This window comes from Suricata suricatta, chromosome 12 (genome assembly GCF_006229205.1).
Source record: "Suricata suricatta isolate VVHF042 chromosome 12, meerkat_22Aug2017_6uvM2_HiC, whole genome shotgun sequence".
In the NCBI taxonomy this organism is placed as follows: domain Eukaryota; kingdom Metazoa; phylum Chordata; class Mammalia; order Carnivora; family Herpestidae; genus Suricata; species Suricata suricatta.
Window position 1 is genome coordinate 20422376 of NC_043711.1, and position 23169 is coordinate 20445544.

A 23169-nucleotide genomic window follows, 5' to 3' on the forward strand; every position below is an offset into this window, starting at 1 on the left:
TAGGACAACTCACAGAACTCAGGGAAACAAGTTTACTACTTATTACATAATAAGGGATATGAGCAAGGATACAAACAGCCAGATGAAAAGATACATAGGGTGAGTTCTGCCCTTTGGAGTCTGGGGTGAACCAGCCTCCCATGGATGTGCTCACCTACCAGGCAGCTCTCCAAACCCCATACGGTGGGGATTTTTGTGGAGCTGTCATCATATAGACATGATAAATTCTTTTTTTTCAATGTTTTTTATTTATTTTTGAGAGACAGAGAGAAACAGTGTGAGCAGGGGAGGGTCAGAGAGAGAGGGAGACACAGAAACTGAAGACAGGCTCCAGGCTCTGAGCTAGCTGTCAGCACAGAGCCCGACATGGGGCTCGAACCCTCGAACTGTAAGATCATGACCTGAGCCGAAGCTGGATGCTTAACCAACTGAGCCACCCAGGCACCCCTAGGCATGATAAATTCTTAATTATTATCAATTATTCTCTACTTCCAGCCCTTCTCCCTTCTCTGGAGAACGGGGTTGTGAGCCTGAAAATTCTAAGCATCTAACCATGGTTTGGTCTTTCTGGTGACCAGCCCCCTCCCAGGAGCCCACCACCAGGAGGTGCCTCATTAGAACAAAAGACATTTCTAGCACTCAGAGAATGACAAAAGTCTTAGGAGCTCTGTGTCAGGAACCAGGGTCAAAGGCTAAGTATTAGAAAAAAAGATTCTGCTAGCATCCTATTTAGAATGGTTTGAGGAGCTCTGTATCAGGACCCCAGGCAGAGACCAATGTACATTTTGCTGGTTATTTTACATTGGGGCAGCAAATCCTGTTGCCTCCCCCAGACATCTTACCTGTGGTCCCTCTCCCGATGTGGGGAGCAGTCACAACGTTTGGGTCTCTCTTGGGCCCTGCTCCTCCCTGACAGAGGCTCTCCTCTGCCCTGTCCTCACCTGCCTGGAGTGGGAATCACTGGGGAAGTGGGGGGCTGTGGCCTGCCTACATGTACTGCCCCACCTCATCCCACCCCAACTCCCCTCTTTTGGAGAAAAGCATGTCGCTCCCTTCTTCAGGGCTTGCTCATACTCCTTGCAGAACGCAGAGTTGTTGAGCCAAGGAGCATTTGGCCTTTCTTGAACTGGATTGTCACAAAAAACACCACACATTTGGAAGAACTCTGGGGGAATGCCACCATCAGTCTCTCTCTGACCTCAACTCTCTTGATAGAAGGTGGGGGTCTCCATGCAGCCACTGCACAGCCATGCAGCTCGAGCTCAGGTCCCACCATCCCCTAGCCCGGCTGACCTTTCCTCTCCTCCTTGACCCTCCCTGCCAGTCCTTTGTGGAGTAGGGGGGCACTCCCCCAGGAAGGGACACCTGGCTATTCTGGCCACCCTGGCTACACGGGGCCCTCCTCCGGGCCTGATGTGCTCATCCTGCAAGGCCTGTCTGCCCCCCACTGTTCTTCATTCCACATGCAGCTCTAATGCCCCTTCCTGCCCACCAGGTCCCAGCAGACCTGTTGAATGAAGCCTCAAAATCTCTTGTTCATGGCCTTGGGTCAGTTTAGCCATCACTGAATAATTCCACCTTGTCCAATTATCAGGGACTCCCAGGCATGTGGTACCATAGTCCTATTGCATTCCCCAAGCCATTCTTGGGCCAAAGTGATGTGCTCATTTCCTACCTGTGGGTCTGGCCCTCTTTCCGCAACTGGCAACTGTCCCTACAGCTCTGGTCTTGGTCAGTCAAAGCTTCTGACTGACTCTCAGGTTTGTCTCTGGGATTTTACCACATATTGGCCACAATTTACTCAGGGCAGTGCTTTCAGCAGGAGCTGATGTTGCTTCTGGGGCCCGTGCCAGCTGGACACCTGACCAATGGGTCTAATAGGGACTAATAGTCACAGTGGCAATCATGGCTGGCCATTAGCAGAGAGTCCCTACTCTGTGCTAGACTGTGTTCAGGATTTTACCTGTCCCCTCCTATGAGGTAGACACTATAGCCAGCTGGATTTGACAGATGAGGAAACTGAGGCTCAGAATGACCCACCTGAGGTCACACAGCGAGCTAGTGGCAGGGACAGGACCCAAGCCCACACTCTTCCCCCTGGGCTCCACTTGCATGTCCCTCCAGGCTTCCTGACCAAGTGCATCCAGCTCTACGAGACCACGGTGGTAAGGCACGGCCTCATGTTGGTCGGGCCCACAGGCTCCGGCAAGAGCAACGTAAGTTGAGCCAAGCCAGGTGATCCAGCACCCAGACAGTGGGCCTGAGGGTGGTGGGGCCTCAGCAGGGGTCTTGGCCCCCATTTGTACCTCTGTGGCCTCTAGAATACCCCTCCTGCCCCTGTGGCCCATAGCCCACTCCATCCCTGTTCTCTGGGGAGCCAGAAGGCTCACTGTTGGGTGGCTGTATTCCCAGTGTTACAGAGTCCTGGCAGCCGCCATGACATCGCTGAAAGGGCAGCCGTCCATCAGCGGTGGTGTGTACGAGGCCGTCAATTACTATGTGCTTAACCCCAAGTCCATCACGATGGGCCAGCTGTATGGAGAATTCGACCTGCTCACCCATGAGTGGTAAGTGGTACCAACTCCTCTGCAATTATCACCCTGTCCCTAGACTTCTGGAGGCTATGGGCCATGCGCTCTCCTCCCCCCAGCCCAGTGGGAGGTCAGGAGCCTTGGTGCTATCCTCTGCAAAGTGGGGATACTAATGGTACCATGATTGCAGTAAGGAGGAGAAAATGAGCTTGACATAAGGAAGATGTCTAGACAGCATGGCACATACCAAGTTTTTGGTAAATGTTGCTTGCTGTCATGACCCCAGAGTGTTGGTGATTCCTCTCAAGGCCTCCATGCCCAGGCAGACACGTGCATGGCCAGGGAGAGTGCACTGAGCTGGAGAGGGGCAACTAGGTGGACTGTCCAAATGTCAGCACGTGGGAGGCTTTTCTCTGGGGTGATTCTGTTTCTCTCGATAAGTTTCCAGTCCCTGCTGGGGATTTTCGCTCGGCTCCAGTGTTCTGGGAACCCAGTGACAGATGGGCACTGGAGAGGGGCATTCACCTATCTTTCCAAATGTGAGTCTGGCCTGCTCCTCCATATCTGTAAAGGGTCTCATCACACCCACTCTGGGCTCCTGCCTGGGTAGGTGGGAGACCTGGGGGATCAGACCGAAAAAATGTTCCCCTACCACCAGTTTCCCTGGCATTTGGGGCCTTTGAAACCTGATCCTTCTTGGGTTCTGTGGAGGGAACTGAATACATCTCATGACCCATCCCTTGTTTCTCTGCTAGGTAACATTACCTCTTCTTCTCTTTCCATGTGCCAGAACTATGTGGACTTCCATTTCTGCTGTTGCCTCCTCCTCCATTTCCTTTCTTTTCCCCAGCATATCACCTTTTTCCTTCCTTTACTATAACTTTAATGGAGATTTGGCAGAGAAGGAATATAAACACACATTCTTATAACACCATGTTCTACCAAAAACTCCCATTTTCCCTATTATAGTTTTTAAATGAATGAAGATATTGAAGGAAAAAAGAACAGCAGAGCAGGGCCATACTGGCAGCCAGATGTCCCTGGGAGTCAGCTGTACTTGCTGCTCTGTCTCTGGGTGCCTACAGCCCTCTCCTTCTGGTGGCTGCAGGACAGATGGGATTTTCTCCTCCCTCATCCGGGCGGGGGCCGTCGCCTCCGATACCAACAAGAAGTGGTACATGTTCGATGGGCCAGTGGACGCTGTCTGGATAGAGAACATGAACACGGTGCTGGACGACAACAAGAAATTGTGCCTCAGTTCTGGGGAGATCATCAAGCTCACAGAGGTGCATCTCCCTGTCCATTTCCCCAGCTCTCCTCTGCAGCTGGGTGGGCCCGGCGGCTGTAATATGCAGGCTATCCTCGCCCTTTCAGCGCCACAGCTGCCCCACAGGCCATCTCCATGACCTTTTGGTGTCCCTCCCCATCCCAAGCTCCCATACCTTGGCCACGCCTCGTGCAGCTGCTCGGGGTTGCCTGTCTGCAGACCCACATTCTGTGATGCTCTGGGCCCAGGTCCAGGACGACCTCCACTGCTCTCTGACTGGCTCTGCCTTGTGCCTCCTAGGCCCAGTCTGGGTCAGGCATCTTAGCAAAGTGCCAGTAGTATGGGAGATAAGTGATCCCCTACCTGGATGCAGGGACACCTGCCTGGTGTGTGAGGTGCAGTTCTCAGCAAAGGAGGTATCACCTGGGCATAAGAGCAGTTCGTGGTATCCACACTGAGCTGATCTCTTGATCATAGTAGAGAGCTCCATCAGATTTCTCTAGGGCTCCAGGGACCCCCAAATTCCCCAGTCCTATGCTGGCCAGAGAGTAATCAGGAATCTCCTGACTTTGGTTCTCCTCAAGACTCCAGGGAGGGCTATTTTATCAGCTGAGGACCAAAGGGTTCCTACGTCCCCACCACCCCAGCACTGCTCCTGGCCCACAGCCTGCCCCATGGCCTGCCCACAGTTGCAGGGGAGGCAACCCCTCTCCATGGCTCTGCGGCCCTAGGAGCTGGTGGCTGCCCCACTCACACAAGTTCGTGTTGGTGCCAGGCGATGACCATGATGTTCGAGGTGCAGGACCTGGCAGTGGCCTCCCCAGCCACAGTGTCCCGCTGTGGCATGGTGTACCTGGAGCCCAGCATCCTGGGGCTCATGCCCTTTGTTGAGTGCTGGCTAAGGAGGCTCCCTGCCTTATTCAAGCCCTATGAGGAACAGTTCAAAACCCTCTTCGATGCCTTCCTAGAGGTAAGTAAGGCCATGGTGTGCCCAGCCCAGGTGGGGCAGCCAGGCGCTGTGGCCACCAGCCACAAGAGCCAGGTGCTCATCCTCCATAGGGAGCCATAACTTTCATCCGGCACTCGGTAAAGGAAGTGATCGCCTCAACCGACAGCAACCTGGTCATGAGTCTTCTCAAGCTGCTGGACTGCTTCTTCAAGCCCTTTCTGCCTAAAGAGGTACAGCTCTGAGCACGTGGGGCTGGGGCCTCCTCCTTTCTGCCCCCTGCTCTCCTTGCCTGGGTACTCGAGGACCCAGCTTCCTGGAAAAGAGATTTAGATGGGCTCACATGGTTCAAGGGGTCACCCCATCAGGTCTGTTGCAGAGATGACAAACTATACAGCAGAGGCTGAAGGATGCCCCCAACTTCTGATTCCTCAGGCTATTCAGCATTATTCTTGCCTTGGCCTGATGCTGTTCCCACTATCCCCAGGGCGCCAAGAAAATACCCCCAGAAAAGCTGAGTCGCATCTCAGAGCTGATCGAGCCCTGGTTCATCTTCTCCCTGATCTGGAGTGTGGGTGCCACAGGGGACAGCATCAGCCGTGTCAGCTTCAGCTACTGGCTCAGGATCAAGATGAAGATAGAAAATGTGAGAGGTGGCAGCACCCCCGCCCCCCTGCGAGGCTGGGCTCCCAAGTCCAGGATGTGTGTGCTGAGTGCTGAGTGTTCTGGGACCATTCACGGGACCCAGGGCCACAGGGACAAGTAGCCACACAAACTCCTGGGCCTCACAGCCTGGTTTTCCTCTGGTCCCTCACAGCTGACCATTCACTTCCCGGAGGAGGGGCTGGTGTTCGATTACAGGCTGGAGGACGCTGGCATCAGCAACGCTAATGACGATGAGGATGAAGATGAGGAAGGCAAGCAGGTCAATGCAGGCCTGTGCCGAGGGGGCAGGACGGGATGGGAAGGGCCTCTCTGGGTGGTGGCTCTTCTCCTCCATGAATGCTGACTACAGAGAGGAGGCCATGTTGATGGCCATGGGTCTTAGGTGGCGGTTATTTGCATTATCTCATGTGTCCTCACAGATCCACAGCATACCTATTATTGTGCCCATTTTCCAGACAAGGAAATTGAGGCTCAGAACATTCACACCCAGATAGTGGGTGGCAGAGCTGGACTTGAACCTGGGACTGGGAGATGTTCCTGGAGTTCCTCCCCTCCCAACCATATGCATTGACTCCTCCATGTTGATGCGGAGTCCAGGGATAGCCACCACAATTCTAATTTAAAAGTCCCATTTTCATGGGGGCTGGACACCCTAACGGCGGGGCAGCAAGCCCTCAAGGCCTACCTTGGTGTCCCATCCATCCTACTATGTCCCATCTGTGAGCCTACTCTGCTTCCAGGATCAGGATCCCAACCCGGGAGGAGGAGGGGGCAAAGAGGCATTTGTGGAGATGGTCACTATATACAGTCCTGCTGAGGACCTCACAGGGCACATTTGAGTCTACCAGTGTGACCTGTGTTTGACCATAGTAAGCACCCTCATCAGGGGAGGTCTGCAAGCTGGGTCAGGGCTGTGGGTGAAGGAATTCATGCAGGTAGGGATGGTGAGAGGAGACGAGGCAGGGGACTTCAGCACCTGTGGTTCTGGCTCCCCCACCTTTGGGTAGCCTCAAACTAAACAGTGAAGGCCTTTGACTTCTGGGCTGTCCAATTGCCAGAACACTTCCCTGATGCAGAGACCCATGGCTTCCCTAGGAGGCTCCCCACTGGGGCAGCCATGTGCAGAGAGCCCCCCTACTCCTAGTGGTCTGTTCTGGGATCCCCCATGGTGTGCAGAGAGCAGAGCACAGGCTTCCTACTTCAGTCAGAAACAGCCCCTCACCTGGGCTCTCTTGCCATGGCCTAGCAGTGCAGCCCCTTGCCTTCCCTGTACTTGGCCAGTGTGGGGTTCTGGGCCCAGCCCTGAGCTACCTGTGGTTTCAGGTTGCCTGGGTCAAGTGGATGGACTTCTCGACCCCATTCACCATGGTGCCAGATACCAACTACTGCAACATCATCGTGCCTACTATGGACACAGTGCAGATGTCCTACCTCCTGGACATGCTGCTCACCAACCACAGGCCTGTGAGTGCACCTGCCATGCCCTACCTCACCCAAACTAAGGCCCAAGTTAGGGAGCAGCTGGCCTCCCATAAGGACAGGGTGGCAGCTCCTGCTGCGCCAGACCCTGTGCGAGTTCTGAACACGTGACCCCTGTTCTCCTAGGTGCTGTGCATTGGGCCAACAGGCACAGGGAAGACCCTCACCATCTCCGACAAGCTCCTCAAGAACCTGCCGCTGGAGTACGTCAGCCACTTCCTCACCTTCTCAGCCCGAACCTCGGCCAACCAAACCCAGGACCTCATCGATAGCAAGCTGGACAAGAGGCAGGCACTTCACTCCTTCCTATGTCCCATGTCCTCCCAGCCCAGCTCAGCCAGCTGCTTTCTCAGCTCCTCACCAAGTCATGCTCTTGGGTTTACTGAAACCTCCCTGGGGGGCCCTAGGCTCCTTTGCAGACTGCTCTGCACCGTCATCCATCAGAAACTGCTACCAGGCCCAGCCCTGGGTGCTTGCCCTGGGGGCTTGTTATGTGTCTGCCTGGGAGGTAAGACCCACCGTGAGGGAGCCCAGACTCAGGGCAGCCAAATGCGATGTCCTAGGATGTTCAGAATGGGACAAGGGGCTGCTCAACAGACCCAACAATTCAGAGGAGGCTGAAGGTAGTTGCCATCCTGCCACCCCTGGGCTCCCAGAGGACCTGGTGCCAAGGGGTGCTTGGCTCACACAACCCCTCCCCACAGGCGAAAGGGTGTGTTTGGGCCACCCCTGGGGCGCAACTTCATCTTCTTCATCGATGACCTGAACATGCCAGCCCTGGAGACGTATGGTGCCCAGCCACCCATTGAGCTGTTGCGCCAGTGGATGGACCATGGTGGCTGGTATGACCGCAAGGTCATTGGTGTGTACCGGGCAGCCTGGGCCAGTGGGGGATGGGCTGGGTGTGCCAGGCAGGGCAGGGTGCCTCATCTGTTAGGCAGGGTAGGCACAGTGCCTGGTGCCCATGGTTCTTCTAGAGGGTCCACAGAAATGTTTTGATTAAAAAAATTTTTTTAATGTTTATCTATTTTTTTAAATGTTTTTATTAATAGTTTGTTACCAAGTTGATTTCCATATAGTACCCAGTGCTCTTCCCCACAAGTACCCCTCTCCATGACCATCACCCCCCCTTCCCCTTCCCCTCTCCCTCTTCAGCCCTCAGTTTGTTCTCTGGATTCAAAGGTCTCTCATGATTTGCCTCATTCCCTCTCCCCAACTCTTTCCCCCCCCTTTCCCCTTCCCATGGTCCCCTGTTAGGTTTCTCTATTTTTGAGAGAGACAGAGAGACAGAGACAGAGACAGATCATGAACAGGGGAGGGGCAGAGAGAGAGAGAGACACACAGAATCCAAAGAGGCTCCAGGCTCTGAGCTGTCAGCACAAACCATGAGATCATGACCTGAGCTGAAGTCAGACACTTAACCTACAAAGCCACCCAGGCACCCCTCTTTTGATTTCTTTTGAAATCACCAGGAAGATGAACTTTTAGGTCAAAGAACATTTTTAATGTATAATATTAATATATTTGTCTTATTCTAATACCGTTATAAATTATAATTTTTAGTATTTTTTATGGAGGAGAGGAGACCCTTGAAAGGCCAAGTGCCTAGTGCCCACAGAAGTCATAATTCAGCCCTGAGCAGGGCTCCTGCCTGACTTTCCGCCTTCACTCCAGGAGCCTTCAAGAACCTGGTGGACATCAACTTTGTCTGTGCCATGGGCCCCCCAGGTGGAGGCAGGAATGCCATCACCCCACGGCTGACACGCCACTTCAACTACCTGTCCTTTGCTGAGATGGATGAGGTCAGCAAGAAGCGCATCTTCTCCACCATCCTGGGCAGTTGGATGGGTGAGCATTGGGCAGAAGTGGGGAAGGCCATGGGCAAAGGTAGGAGCCCAAGCTAGGTACACTACTCCTAGGACAGGTGGGAAGCTGCTGGAAAGGGTGGAATGGTTGAGGCACTGACCTCAGCCCTGGATTCATCCTTTACTCAGCTATGTCACTGTTGGCAAGTTCGTGAACCTCTCTGAGCCTCAGTTTCTCCATCTGTGTAATGGATGATGATATTAGTGTCCACTACCCCACGTCATGAAAGTTAAATAAGACATTGCATGTGGCATCTATCATGAAGCCTGGCATATGGGGATAGCTGAATATATGATTTATACATATGTTCACTTGTGCATTTACCTGCATAAGCATGCACATACATGTTACTACTTGCCTAGAAAAACTGATGGAAGGATGTTACTTTTATAAATCAGGAAAAGCCACCAAAATAGAATGGACAAAGTGGCCCTGATCTTCCATGGGGTTTGGGGAAAAGTCTGCATCAAGATGCAGTTTCCCATACCATCTCACCTCCTATCTAACATAGTTCTGATCTCTGAACTCCCCTTGGCACTGTGCCAGATGGGGTGGGGGGGGGATGGGAGTTGGTCTTCCCTCCTCTGGCCTGACCTGCCCTGCCCCCAGGGGTGATAGGTCAGAACTTGCCTACAGGCCCAGCTTGGGGTAGGGACCACATTGCTCTGAGGAAGGTGGGCAGCAGGTGGTTGCTGGGAGTTGCCCGGCTTGGCCCACCTGGCCAAGGTGGGCAGCAAGGGACCCACCTAACTTAGAACCCCATGTTTCTGCCTCAACCCTCTAGATGGACTCCTCGGGGAGAGAAGTTACCGGGAGCCCGTGCGTAAGTGCAGGCCTAGACAGGCCCTGGATGGGGCAAGGTGCAGGTTCCAGGGGAGGCCTGGGCTCCAGTTGGGTATGGCTGAGGCTGCGTCCCAGTGGCCACAGTGAACCATCCTCAGGCTCCTGTGAGGGCCTTGGGCTAGAGCCAATGCCTTTGTGGCTCATTCAGCCATTCATATAGCAGCCAGTCCTTCAGTTCCTCGGTTACATCCATCCCGTAGTAGAAGCAAAGTAAATGTGCATTCAGTGAATGAATAAAGGAATCCAACAAGCAGAGGCTCCAAAGAGGCTGGCCCTATCCAAGGAGCAGGCACCTCCACTGTGGCAGCCTCACACAGGGCAGGTCATTGCAGCAGGGGGAGTGACCCCTTGCAGCAGGGGGACTGACCCCTTTCAGACGTCCAGCCCCACCTCATGTCCACCTCTTCACCTACCTCAGCTGAAAGAGGCCATCAGAAAACAGCACCGTCCTTAGGTCTCCATGTCCATTGCTCACCTGCACCCAGGGCCCCCTCCCCGGCACTGTCTTCTCTCCTGTGGCTGGGAATGGACTGTCCTGCCCCCGTCAAGGTCAAAGAGTCCTTCTCTTAAGCCTGGATCCCATCCCCAGCTTGTCTGCTGGAGGACGTGGCTCCTGCACAAGTACACACATATGTGTGTGGCCCTTCTCCTCTGGGCCACTCTATCAAGAAGCAGACACGTCCCCCATCTTCACAACAAAACACAAAACAGCCACTCTGGGCCCCTTCCCATCTCGGCAATCACTCCCTTTCTCTGCTCACATTGACCGCACAGCTCAAGAGCATTGTCTCTTCATGCTGGCACCTGCCGCCCCTCCACTTTCTCTCAGGCCCTGCCACTTCCCCGAGAGTGCCCTTGTCACCAGTGGCCTTGTGTGGCCAGATGAAAGGTCAGCTCTCAGTCCTCACTTTCCCCGGCTGTCACTGTTGGTGGAGGATGGTCTCTCCTTCTCTCAGGTCACCCCCCATCCCACCTAACCTCCCATCCGTCCATCTATTCATCTCCACCTGCAGCCAGAGGGACCCATTCAAATGTTCATTCGGATCACACTCCTCCACTGCCCAACCGCAGGCAAGAGCTCAAGTCTCAACAGTGGCAAATGAAGCCATCCCTGCCCCTTTTCACCTCTCTGCTCTCACCCCTCCTCACTGTCCTGGGCCTGCTTACACCTCCCTTCCTCAGCTGTCTGCTCCAGTGCCCCTCCTCATAATGCCTCTCCCAGCATCATCCAAATGCAGCCCTGGGTCCCCCAACACCTGTCTCCTGTGACAGACCTCTCCATGGCTCTTTCCCATCCGCTCTGCTGCAGGTCTGTTCGTGCCCTGCCTCCCCACGGGAATGGCAGCTTTAGGGTGACAAGTGTGTCTGTTGGGGCTGCACTCTGTGCCCAGGACCTAGAACAGTGTCTGTGTTGACAGAGGAGCCCCTCTGTGGGACTAATGTGCCCTCCTGCCTCTTATTTACCTTTTTCCACTTCAGGGGATTCCCTCTGTCCCAGGTTCCCACTGACAGAATTTTGGTTCCCAGCAAAGAATTGAGTAGCTTTTAAAGAACAATAAAACAGATTATGTGAGTAATGAAAATGCAGGCTGAGGGTGGCCAGCAACTTGGAGGGGCTGACCAAAGCCCTGCAGGTCACAGCTGACTCCAGGCCCTGCGCACCCTCACAATGCCCTCCTGAAGCATATGTGGGCCACATGACCCTCCCCTGCTTGTCTCAGAGCTGGCATGTTTCAGGTGTGGGGGACAGCCCCACTGGCACCAACTCCTCCTGTCCCGTGGGTGCCCCAGTGCACAATGAGGATATAAAAGTGAGAAGCTGTCCCCAAGTGAGGGGACATCAGGAAAAGCTTGCCGAGTTGGTGGCATCAAAGAGGAGCTAAAGTGTGGGTGCAAATGAGGCCTGCAGGTTGAGGAAAGGGGGAGAACACAGCATTGGCAAGGGCTGGGGGTTAGGATCCACAGAGGCCGCTCTGGGAGCCCCCACCTGCATGACCCAGGTGCACCCTCCTGTTCCCACAGCTGGGGCCCCCACCATCACTCAATTCACGGACCCGCTCGTGGAAGCCACTATCATGGTGTACTCCACCATCACCTCCCAGCTGCTGCCCACCCCAGCCAAGTCCCACTACACCTTCAACCTGAGGGACCTCTCCAAGGTCTTCCAGGGGATACTCATGGCTGACCCGGCTAAAGTCGAGGTGAGGATCTGGTAGGCTCCCTTCCCAGTGTCAGGCTGAGGAGTACCCACCATGATTTCACAGCCCCCCCCAGCCCTGCAGTTTTGGGCCTTACTACTCAAACACTGCCCAGCCTTGATTTGGCCAGGCCCTGAGTGGGGCTGAGGGCATGGTGGGCTCCAAGCCCCCTGCCTTCCTATAGCGGAGTCCAAATCCATGCTTAGAATGGCAGTGGTGTTGGGGATCACACAAAAGGGGGAGCCAGGGAAAAGAAAGGGAGAGAGAGGTTCCTGTTGGAGGCCCCGTGTGGGAGATTTAGAAGGAAGGATGAGTGGGACGCACCCACAAATACCCGGCTGGCAGGAGCGGAACGGTAAGGGAGTGGGCTGGCTAGTGTGCTGGGTGGGCTGGCGCAGCTGTCAGCTGTGGGGCCCCAGGATCCTGAAGGTGATGGGAGGCACGGGGGCGGGTCGGGGGGGAGACAGATTTACACTTGGAATGGGGGTGGGATGGGTCAGTGTGTGCAGAGCCTGGTGCCCGGGAAACTTGGTGAACAGGACAGATGCCACACTTGGCCTTGCCAAGATAGCCAAAGAGGTAGAGAGAAGGGCCTGGGAGCTTCCTGAGGGCCAGCCACTTACCCAGGGAGAGACAGGAAAGCTGGGATAGAGGTGGTAGCAAACACAGAAATGGGAGCGGAGTCAGAGGGGCTTGCTGAGTGGCTAGACATGGGGCATTGGGAAGGTGTAAGGAGGACTGGGCATTCCTCCCCAGCTCGGGGTTCGAGGAACCATGGGGGCCCTAAGAGGGGAGAAGTGATGACCAGCACTTGGCCTCCTGAGCTGGGGGTGGAGAGGCACAGGCAGTGCAGGACAGGGTCCTTGGTTGGCCGGCTGCCCTGTGTGGCCCTGCCTGGGGCTCCAGGGGCAGAGGCAGGCGCTGATGCTGGGGTGGCTGCAGGACAAGACACAGCTGCTACGACTGTGGTACCATGAGAGCTGCCGCGTGTTCCGCGACCGCCTGGTGAACGATGAGGACCGCGGCTGGTTCGACAAACTCCTGGAGAGCCACATGGAGCACTGGGGCGTGACCTTTGCCGAGGTCTGTCCCTTCCAACCCATCCTTTATGGGGACTTCATGTCGCCGGGCTCTGATGTCAAGTCCTACGAGCTCATCACCAGCGAGAAGAAGGTGAGGGGCCCGGCTGAGGCCTATCCCTCCTGGGGCCCCCGGGACTCGGGCCCTCTGCAGTGCTGCTAACAGACCAGCATGCTGTGGCCAGAGGGTCAGGCGCTGACTGCGAAGGCCTTTGGCTCTCTAGGTCCCATTTCCTCACCAGTCAAAAGGGTGTAGCAGGCCCTCCTTGGGCCACCTCTGAGGATGAGCCTGTGGTTCATCTGAGACAGGCTCTGTAAACAGGGACGTGCTGTGGCTGTTGAAAGGCTATCATCCTGCCCACAGAGGGGCAGCAGGGCCCCTGGGGCCACAAGTCTGAGTCACGGCCCCAGGGAGAAATGGAAGAGACCTTGTCGGGCATCAGAGCTGTGTGGCTGGAGCTCCCACCAGAGCCCTGGTAAAACCCAGAGGAAACATCAGGGTTCTGCCCCCTGCCCCTCAGGCCTTGGGTATATCTGACAAGTGGGGCCTTATGTAGGTGGGGCTGTCTTCTGAAGGCACAGCACTCTCCCGAGCACAGAGGAAGGGTGTGCTTTCTGTTGGGGGCCCTGGTGTGTACAGAGACCAAGAGAGGACCCAGATCTCCCCACCCCCCTGGCCCCAGATGATGCAGGTGATTGAGGAGTACATGGAGGACTACAACCAGATCAACACAGCCAAGCTGAAGCTGGTCCTCTTCATGGATGCCATGAGCCATGTCTGCCGCATCAGCCGCACCCTGCGCCAGGCGCTGGGCAACGCGCTCCTGCTGGGCGTGGGTGGCAGCGGCCGCAGCTCTCTCACACGGCTGGCCTCACACATGTGAGGGCCCCCGGGCATGGCTGGCAGTGGGTGGCCAGAGGCAGGCTGTTGGTCTCATTTATGTTCTTCCACAGGTGGGGGAGCCTCAAGCCGCCCAGGTTGGGACCCCCACCATGGGCTTCTAAACACATTGGGAACAGGAATTAGGCCCCAAGGAGAGGCAACAGCAGTGCCCTGTGGTGCTATGGAGGGGGGTGGGGGGAATGGGGCTACAGACATCCAGGTGGGATTCCTAGACCAGATGGCCATGGGCTTTCTCTCAGAATGAGAGCTGGGAGGATGGAAGGGAAAGGCATTCCGTGCCATGGGAACAGCTTAAGCAAAGGTCTGGAGGCAAGAGAGCATGTTCAGGGCCTGGAGAATCTGCAGATCTGTCCAGGATGGGAGCCAGACTCCAGATGGCTGGGCTGGGGTATGGGCACCTACCAGTGAGCCCTTGGCCTCAAGCTCTGGTAGGCCTCCACCCAAACTCCCATCGCCAGGGCCGAGTACGAGTGCTTCCAGATCGAGCTATCCAAGAACTATGGCATGACTGAATGGCGTGAAGATGTCAAGAAGGTCTTGCTCAAGGCTGGCTTGCATAACCTGCCCATCACCTTCCTGTTCTCCGACACCCAGGTGCCACTGCCACAGACACTGGGCAGGGTCCAGGGTGGGGTGGAAACAACCCCATCCCAGTGTGGTATCCTAGAAGGTGGTCAGTCCTTCAATCCCAGGTCGCTGTCATTTGGGGTGGCTGTTTTGAGGGACAGCTGGGACTGGGAGTGAGGGAGCCCATAGTTGGGTGTGTCAGGTGCATGGGGCCAAACCCAGCCTGTCAGGGCTAGGGAGATATAGATCACTACTATACCCTAAGGGTAAAGAAGGCCCCTGGCACCACAGCTGACCACAAGCAGCACCACACTCACTGGCCAAAGGCTTCCCACCTCAAGGACCATAGGACTTGTGCCCAAAGTGCTGTGCCCGTGGTTCCCTTCTTAGGGGCTGCTCCTCCGAGAGCTCCCTAGGCATGAGTACTATCCGTAGGTCTCTAAGAGAAGGTGAAGTTGTGGCTCTGGGATCTCAAGACAAATAGAACAGAACTTAAACTTGCTGAGGGTCAGAACTGGGCTGAGGCTGAAGTCCTGGAATGTGTCCCACCCTGTGCAGGGTCCTCTCCATTCCCAGCCCTGCTTCTACCCCCAGGGTTCCTTCATGTCACTTGGCAAGGATCTATTTATGCTTGTGGCCTGATTTCCTCCTGTGAGTAAACAGACATGGAGAGGCCTGGAAAGTGAGGAGTAAGGTGCCACATCTCCTACCCATAGCCCAGTGGTGATGTTCAGAGTCTCTGTTATAGGGTAGGCCTAGATATGAGTCCTAGACTATGACTTATGGGATCACTTGTATGATCCTGGGCTTCTCTGGGCCTCAGCAGCATGGTTTGTAAAATGGGGCTACTGTGAAGATCCAAGAAGACCAACGCCCAGGGCCATCAACAAGGCTTAGCCTTTGTACTCTCATCTCTCCCCAGATCAAGAACGAGTCTTTCCTGGAGGACATCAACAATGTCCTGAATGCGGGTGACATTCCCAACCTCTACTCCTTAGATGAGCAGGACCAGATTGTCAACACCATGCGGCCATATATCCAGGAGCAGGGCCTGCAGCCCACCAAGGCCAACCTCATGGCTGCCTACACTGGGCGTGTGCGCAGCAATATCCACATGGTGCTGTGCATGAGGTACAGGCAGTGGTCGCAGCCCGCCATGGGGAGGGCCCTGGGTTCCTGGGGGCAGAAGTCAGCATTTCATTTGGACTCCTGGCCCCCAGCCCCATTGGAGAGGTCTTCCGAGCCCGCCTGAGGCAGTTCCCCTCTCTGGTCAACTGCTGTACCATTGACTGGTTTAATGAATGGCCAGCTGAGGCCCTGGAGTCTGTGGCCGCCACATCCCTGAACGAGATCCCAGAACTGGAAGCCACCTCTGAAGTAATTGAAGGACTGGTAGGTGTCTTGGTGAGGAGCAAGCTGTCGTGGGGACTGTTTAGGTTTGGGACTCTCACGCAGGCCTCACGCTGATGGGTATTTGGGCAGGTAAGTTACCTGTACTGAGCCTATTTGCTCATCTGTATAATGGGGGTGTCACAAGGCTGTTGCAGTGACATAGGAGATTGGACACATACTTCACAGTCACTGGTTCTTTTGTTCCTTGAGGACTTTGTGGCACCTTTCTTCACATAGCCCCCTGACACAACAAAAGACCACAGATGGGTGGCCAGATTTGTCTGGTCCAAACTGAGAGAGTGATGGTCACCTGGGGACCAGGAGCTAGAGTGAGCCCATTCCCTTGTCCAGCTGTGCTGTGGCCTTGGGACCTCTGTTTCCCCAGACCCAGCCTCCAAGGTAGGGGGGGGGTCCAACCTTAGGATTCTCAGGGAGAGGCAGGTCTTGGGAGCTGTGACAAGGGCAAGATCTGGGAGATACCTGAGTCCACATTCAAAGACAGCTCTGCCCTTGACAGTTGTGTGAACTTAAACAAGCCCCTTGACTTCTCTGGGTCATGGGATTTTCATCTGCAGAACAGGTGACCTTGACCCCAGAGGTTATGAGGATCATAGGACACAGTGAGTGTGAGAGGCATTGAGGTTCCTACATGTGGCTCCTTCCTTGGAACCAGGCTGCAGTGGCTTCGAGGGCACCCCGGTGCCCTGTCTTTGCTGCTGGCATCAGTGGTTTCCCACCCCACAGATTCAGGTTTGCGTGTATATCCACCAGTCAGTGGCCAAGAAGTGTGTCGAGTACCTGGCCGAGCTGGCCCGCCACAACTATGTGACCCCCAAGAGCTACCTGGAGCTGCTTAATATTTTCTCCATCCTAATTGGGCAGAAGAAACAGGAGCTGAAAACTGCTAAGAACCGTATGAAGAGTGGCCTTGACAAGGTGGGCCAGGGCGGGGCTTTGTGGGCCCTGCTAGCAGCCCATGGTTCTGCCTGATCTGGTTTAGCCCTGGCCCAGGGGGCCCAGCTCACCCTCTCAATCAGCAGCCTGCAGTGTTGAAATGGGTGGCTTCCTCCCTTACCAAATGAACAAATGAACAGAAGTTGTTGGCCAAGGGCAAGGCTGAAGAAGTTATCCCACAGCTTTGGGGTACCCCACAGCTCCAGGGTTCATGAGGCAATGAGCTACAGCCTCTCACTCATGAATGAGGGCCTGTGGCCCTGCAGGAACCTCTCCCAAGACCCCTCCAGGCCCAACTCTCTCTCTCTTTTGTCTTTTTTTTTTTTTTTTAAAGTAGGCTTCAAGCCTAGCACTGAGCCCAGCAGGGGGCTTGAACACAAGATCCCGAATTCAAGACCTGAACTGAGATCAAGAGTCAGATCCTCAACCAACTCAGCCACACAGGCACCCCCCTGGCTCTCTTCCTGGGCCCTGTCACACCTGATTTCTTCTCTACCCACCCCCCATCCCCCAGCTGCTGCGCACCTCAGAAGATGTGGCCAAGATGCAGGAGGAGCTGGAGATGATGCGCCCCCTGCTGGAAGAGGCTGCCAAGGACACCATGCTCACCATGGAGCAGATCAAGGTCAAGGGTGCTCCTTGGCTATCTTCCCTGATGTCTAAGCATTTCTGAGGATGTTCTGTGTCCCCATGCAACCACGAGAGCACCAGCTGCCTGACCCTGCAGGTTGCTTAGACTCTCAGTGCTTGTCTTCCTCAGTCAGTAGTCATTGGTTTATTCAATGAGTGTTTGCTTGGAACCTATTCTATGCTGGGCAGTGCCTGGGGTAGGGATGTGGTGAAGAGCAAGACAGGCAGCCCAAACCACGATGATCACAACACAGACTGAGTGGCAGGCCATCACAGGCAGCTGTGCAGAATCTGCCTGAGTCTCCCTCTGAGACCCTCTGAGTCTTCATGAGTTCCCCAAATTTTAGATGCTCCCAGCCAACATTTTAGATTCATATGTTCATTATGACAGCTTTCTGGTAGAAGCAGTCACATCCTGCTCTGCAATGTCAGTGTTTTGAAAATGTTTGCCAGCAGATGGAATGACCATGATGGGGGATGGGGCAGGTTTCTCTGTCTTGCATGGCGGTGCTCTGAGGGCTTAGGGGGTCCTTCCCTGGGAGGGGGAGCAGTTGTACTCAAGCACGTAAATCTCAGGGCTCCAATCCAGGCTGACTGTGAACACTCAGAATGGGCTTCTTACATTCCCAGAGTACCATGGCCTATCATAGCTGAGAGGTCCCTTGGAGAATGGGGTATCCCAGGCCTCATTTCCCTCTGCCTGGGGAGACTGAGGTGTGCAGGGAGGAGAAAGGGGAGGGGACACACCTGTGCCCGGCATGCCACCAGCTGGGCCCTCCCTGCCTTTGGTCTCCAGGTAGACACAGCCATTGCCCAGGAGACCCGAAATTCAGTGCAAGCAGAGGAGATCAAGGCCAATGAGAAGGCCAGGAAGGCACAAGCTATTGCTGATGATGCTCAGAAGGACCTGGATGAGGCCTTGCCTGCCCTGGATGCAGCCCTGGCCAGCCTGCGCAACCTCAACAAGAATGATGTGACTGAGGTGGGTGGCCAGGAAGCCCTGGAAATCATCCCCTGGCATCCAGCCCAGCATCTCTGGGCCCCAGGCCCCCTCTCTCCACATCCCTTGGGGGACATGTGCTGGGAGGTATGAGCAGAACTAGGGCTCAAACCCAGCTGCCTGCCCTTACCTCCTTGTGCCAGCCCCCAGACCCTGGGCCAGTACATGGGGAGGGCTTTGAGTCCTAAGAAATTGGCCTCTAGGACCTCATGGTCAAGCCTGGGTATATGGGGGAGCAGCAGGAACCACAGGCTGAGGCAGACCTCAGGGGATATCTCAGAGCACACTTTGCCAAGATGGTAGGAACCGGGTTGGTGGGGTTCACCTTGTCTAACAGTGGTCCCTGTCCCGGCCAGGCATTGATGGATCTCCTCCACACTTGGCTTAACCCACAGGTGCGGGCCATGCAGCGGCCACCCCCAGGCGTGAAACTGGTCATAGAGGCTGTGTGCATCATGAAGGGCATCAAGCCCAAGAAAGTGCCTGGAGAGAAGCCTGGCTCCAAGGTGGATGACTACTGGGAGCCTGGCAAGGGGCTACTGCAAGACCCTGGCCGCTTCCTTGATAGCCTCTTCAGGTTCGACAAGGTGAGCATGCCAGGTGCAGGCTGGCCAATGGGTAAGGCAGAGAAGCAAGGTGAGGAGCCAGCACCTCCACAGCATAGGATTCTCTGTCCTGTCTCCCTCTGCCTGCATCATACACAGCCCTGTGGCAACAGGGGTGACAGGCAGGCTCCCGTCCCCAAAAGAGTCACCCATGGTTATTCCAAAGCTCTGTAGCCCGGAGATACCCTCTTGTGCCCTGTTCTCCCTGAGACCCCAATGGCCTTGGCCTAAGACCTTCACTGTCTGTGCAACCATTGCCTTTCCCTCAGCCTCAGCTGAGGCTTAGCTTCTCCTGTCTGCCTCTGGGTTTCTCTGTCTGCTGTCTATCTGGGACCCTTAGTGTCCATGCCTATATTCTCTTTCGGGAGGTGGCTTCATGGTTAGATCAGCCTGGAGCCCACCACCCTCTGGGGGGACCCTCTTCAGCCCAGCAATTGGGTAGGGGGCAGCTCCCTGTGCACACGGGCCACCCCTCACCCCACCATGTGTCAGTATCAGGCCCCAGACACTCCAGGCTGCACTGAGAAGGTGGAGACAATGGCCCATAGGCAACTAGACCCCTATAGACTTCCCCATCCTTCCTCCTCCTCTTCCATCAGTCTAGAAACCAGGGTCCCTACAGGCCTAATTAAGCCAAAATCAGGAGTGCTCACAGTCAGTGCTCGTCTCCCCTGGTCCCAGGCTCTGAGCCCTGGGAGCTCATGAACCATGCAGATTCCTGGGCTCATCCTGAACTACAGGTTGGACTCTCCCAGGGTGGGACAAGAACCCTGGGGGTGTGGTGAGCTCTCAGGGTGAGGATTAATACCCTGAACATGCACCTGGTTGGGCATCAGAATCACTCACTCATCTCACCTGTCAGAAAATAGCCCTTGTTGCTAAGTGAGTTTTAAATGGGGCTTGCATATTACCAGACCTCAAGGCTGTGTGTTTCTTGAGGACAAGGTCTCTGATTGTATTGTCTGAAACCCTGGAACATAGAAGTTCCCCTTCCGACCAGCCTTTCTGAGCCATGTTTATTCCCAAAGAAGACACCTGTGCTGAAGCCTACATGGGGCATGGGACTCAAAGCAGGAACAAGGTGCTCCTTAGGGCCACCATCCCTTCCTCCCTGCAAAGCACCCCCTGATGCCGACAATTCCCCTCCCCTAGGACAACATTGGGGAGGCAGTAATAAAAGCCATCCAGCCATACATTGACAATGAGGAGTTCCAGCCATCTGCCATTGCCAAGGTGTCCAAGGCCTGCACCTCCATTTGCCAGTGGGTGCGCGCCATGCACAAGTACCACTTTGTGGCTAAGGCAGTGGAGCCCAAGCGGGTGAGGGCTGGGTACAGCTTGGGGGCAGGGGAGGAAGAGCCCTCGTGAGAGCCCCTGCCACAAGCTGGCCCTGGGCCCTCTGCCGTCAGCAAGCCCTGCGGGAGGCCCAGGACGACCTAGAGGTGACACAGAGGATCCTGGAGGAGGCCAAGCAGCGCCTGCACGAAGTGGAAGATGGCATCGCCACGATGCAGACCAAGTACCGGGAATGCGTCACCAAGAAGGAGGATCTGGAACTGAAGTGTGAGCAGTGTGAGCAGCGGCTGGGCCGCGCAGACAAGGTGCTCACATCCCCGTAGGGAGGTCCTGTGGGCTGGGGCGGCCTGGGTGGGGGGCAGGCCCTGTGCGCCCTCCCCAGCCCTCGGGCCTGGCCAACCACCGCCCGCCCCCTGGGGCTGCCCCTGCAGCTCATCAATGGGTTGTCCGACGAGAAAGTTCGCTGGCAGGAGACTGTGGAGAACCTGGAGCATACGCTTGATAACATCTCTGGTGACGTACTGCTGGCTGCTGGCTTCGTGGCCTACCTGGGCCCCTTCACAGTAAGGAACCTTCTGGCCCTGCCTGGGGCAGCCTCACTTCCCCAAAAAGGCCCCGCCTTGAGGCCTCACTCCACAAGGGGAACCTGGAGGGCCACTCCTTCTTCACTCATTCAACAAGCACTCTTCAGGTGCCCCGTCTGAACCAGGTGCTGTTCCAGGCATAGGGGATAGGGCAGTGCAGGAAACAGCCAGAACCCTGCCCTGGCAGGGCTGGTTTTCTAGTGGGAAAAAGGAGCCTACACTTCCCCGCCTGCTGGGTGCATCTCTTTCAACCCTCCCAACCTCCCTGACAGGTGGGCGTTTTTGTCACTGCCCCGGTCTCACGGAAGAGGGGCTGAGTTTTATGGAGGCCAAGGAAGTCACCCAGTGGGACCTGAGTGTGGGTGTCTGGCTTCACATCTGAGCTCTACCTCTGTGTACAATGGCTGAGCGCTGGAGGTCAGAGAGAGATGGGAGGGCATCACCCGTGTCGTGGTGGGATGGTCCTGAGTGTGGCATCTCCCCAGGGCCAGTATCGCACCGTGCTCTACGACCACTGGGTCAAGCAGCTCACAAGACACAAGGTCCCACACACTTCTGAGCCCACGCTAATCGGAACACTGGGAAATCCCGTGAAGATCCGCTCATGGCAGGTGCCCACCCACAGGGCTGGTGTGATGGGGCTGGCCAGGAGCCTCCTGCTTCCCTCCCACCCTCTTTCCTGGGAGTGCTCAGGAAATGTCTCCCTGAATCTGCCTGGGCCCAATGAAAGGGTGTGCATAGGAGAGGAGAAAGCTGAACATGGTGTGGCACAGATCTAGCTAACTGTGGGTAGAGAATTCAAAGGGTGCTTGTAAGAGTGGGCTGGGGTTGGGGAGCAGCACTCTCAGTGAGTTTAAGAAATTTTCCCCAAAGAAGTGAGATCTGAGCTTGACCCAGAAGGACAAGTAAAGTTGGCCCAGGGAGAAACCCAAGAGGCTATGGGCAGAGGCCAAGGGTGAGCATAGGCCAGGATACCGATGGCCTGTGGGCTCTGGGGAGAAGGTCTGACTGAATGAGGACTCAGTAGGCAGAAGGCAGAGAGGCCTAGAGAAAGGAGGGTGTTGGGAGCCAGCCTAGAAGAAGGAGAGAGTATGGGGTCCTGTGGGCTGATGCCTGTGCACACTATCGCCTGTCCCCACCTCCAAGAGGATGTAATAAGGAGAAGGAAGAGAAAGCCAAGCACAAAGCTGGGAGTAGCTGGTGCCCCAGCTGACCCTGCTTATATGAAAGCCCTGATCCAGACTGGCCCCTGGTGCCCCACAGATCGCTGGTCTCCCCAACGACACACTGTCAGTAGAGAACGGAGTCATCAACCAGTACTCCCAGCGCTGGACTCACTTCATTGACCCTCAGAGCCAGGCCAACAAATGGATCAAGAACATGGTGAGCCCACCTACGTGGTGCCACCGCCCCCACACAGCTGGGCATAGCAGGTGCAGGGGCAGTGGCAGGGGTTCAGCCTGGCTCTCAGCCCCCACAGCCCCACCAGCCCCCTGTGCCCACAGGAGAAGGACAATGGGCTGGACGTATTCAAGCTGAGTGACCGAGACTTCCTGCGCAGCATGGAGAATGCCATCCGCTTTGGCAAGCCCTGCCTTCTGGAGAACGTGGGTGAGGAGCTGGACCCGGCTCTGGAGCCTGTGCTGCTCAAGCAGGTGGGCCTGCAGCGGCGTCAGGGAAGTGGGGGCAGCCTGGACAGGAGAGGGGGCAGCCTGGACAGGAGAGGGGGCAGCCTCTTCCCTGCCTCACAGGTGGAGCGCTGACCATGGTGCTTGCCCATCCCACCACTGTAGACATACAAGCAGCAGGGGAACACAGTGCTGAAGCTGGGGGACACGGTGATCCCCTACCACGAGGACTTCAGGATGTATATTACCACCAAGCTGCCCAACCCACACTACACGCCTGAGATCTCCACTAAACTCACTCTCATCAACTTCACTCTGTCGCCCAGGTAAGCCCCCAACCCTGGACCCAGAGCACCAGCTCTGCCTGGCTGCCCTGCTCCCACCCACAGTCTGAGACTCGGTGGGTCTCTCCCAGAAGCTCCAGTGGGTTTTTCCCACTCTGGCATTCCAGGCCTTCCTAGCACCTCCACAAGCTCCCCTTACTTGCCATGACTTCCTGCTAAGAACCCCCACCCAGTCAGGACCCCTCAGCCTCCTTCATCAGTGTCCAGGTACCCTTCCCCTGCAGCTCAGCCCTTGCCAGCCCCTTGTGCACTCACCCCAGAGCTGTGCTGGAGTGAGTCAGGCATACTCTGGCTGCCTGCACCCAAGCCCTGTTTCCTGCCTTGCTGCCATGAGCCCAGGCACTATGGTTTTTGCTGGCCACCCACACAGAACCCACAGGCAGGCTCCAT

General features: G+C 55.8%; 1 protein-coding gene across 5 annotated transcripts in view; it reads left to right on the forward strand.

The window, feature by feature from the left end:
• The window catches only part of DNAH1 (dynein axonemal heavy chain 1), a 76133-nt gene that overhangs the window by 45710 nt on the left and 7254 nt on the right, over positions 1 to 23169 (forward strand). For all 5 annotated transcript variants that reach the window (XM_029918963.1, XM_029918964.1, XM_029918965.1 and 2 more), the window contains 29 exons: positions 2125 to 2216; positions 2413 to 2567; positions 3640 to 3817; positions 4574 to 4768; positions 4858 to 4977; positions 5232 to 5390; positions 5562 to 5669; positions 6734 to 6874; positions 7016 to 7176; positions 7594 to 7751; positions 8564 to 8737; positions 9540 to 9578; positions 11621 to 11799; positions 12739 to 12969; positions 13559 to 13755; positions 14238 to 14373; positions 15269 to 15477; positions 15567 to 15738; positions 16483 to 16674; positions 17207 to 17317; positions 18119 to 18304; positions 18718 to 18909; positions 20080 to 20247; positions 20337 to 20528; positions 20655 to 20786; positions 21293 to 21418; positions 22071 to 22190; positions 22313 to 22462; positions 22601 to 22761. In XM_029918963.1, coding sequence (XP_029774823.1) covers positions 2125 to 2216; positions 2413 to 2567; positions 3640 to 3817; positions 4574 to 4768; positions 4858 to 4977; positions 5232 to 5390; positions 5562 to 5669; positions 6734 to 6874; positions 7016 to 7176; positions 7594 to 7751; positions 8564 to 8737; positions 9540 to 9578; positions 11621 to 11799; positions 12739 to 12969; positions 13559 to 13755; positions 14238 to 14373; positions 15269 to 15477; positions 15567 to 15738; positions 16483 to 16674; positions 17207 to 17317; positions 18119 to 18304; positions 18718 to 18909; positions 20080 to 20247; positions 20337 to 20528; positions 20655 to 20786; positions 21293 to 21418; positions 22071 to 22190; positions 22313 to 22462; positions 22601 to 22761 — 4534 coding nt within the window. The remainder of the gene's footprint in view (positions 1 to 2124; positions 2217 to 2412; positions 2568 to 3639; positions 3818 to 4573; positions 4769 to 4857; positions 4978 to 5231; positions 5391 to 5561; positions 5670 to 6733; positions 6875 to 7015; positions 7177 to 7593; positions 7752 to 8563; positions 8738 to 9539; positions 9579 to 11620; positions 11800 to 12738; positions 12970 to 13558; positions 13756 to 14237; positions 14374 to 15268; positions 15478 to 15566; positions 15739 to 16482; positions 16675 to 17206; positions 17318 to 18118; positions 18305 to 18717; positions 18910 to 20079; positions 20248 to 20336; positions 20529 to 20654; positions 20787 to 21292; positions 21419 to 22070; positions 22191 to 22312; positions 22463 to 22600; positions 22762 to 23169) is intronic.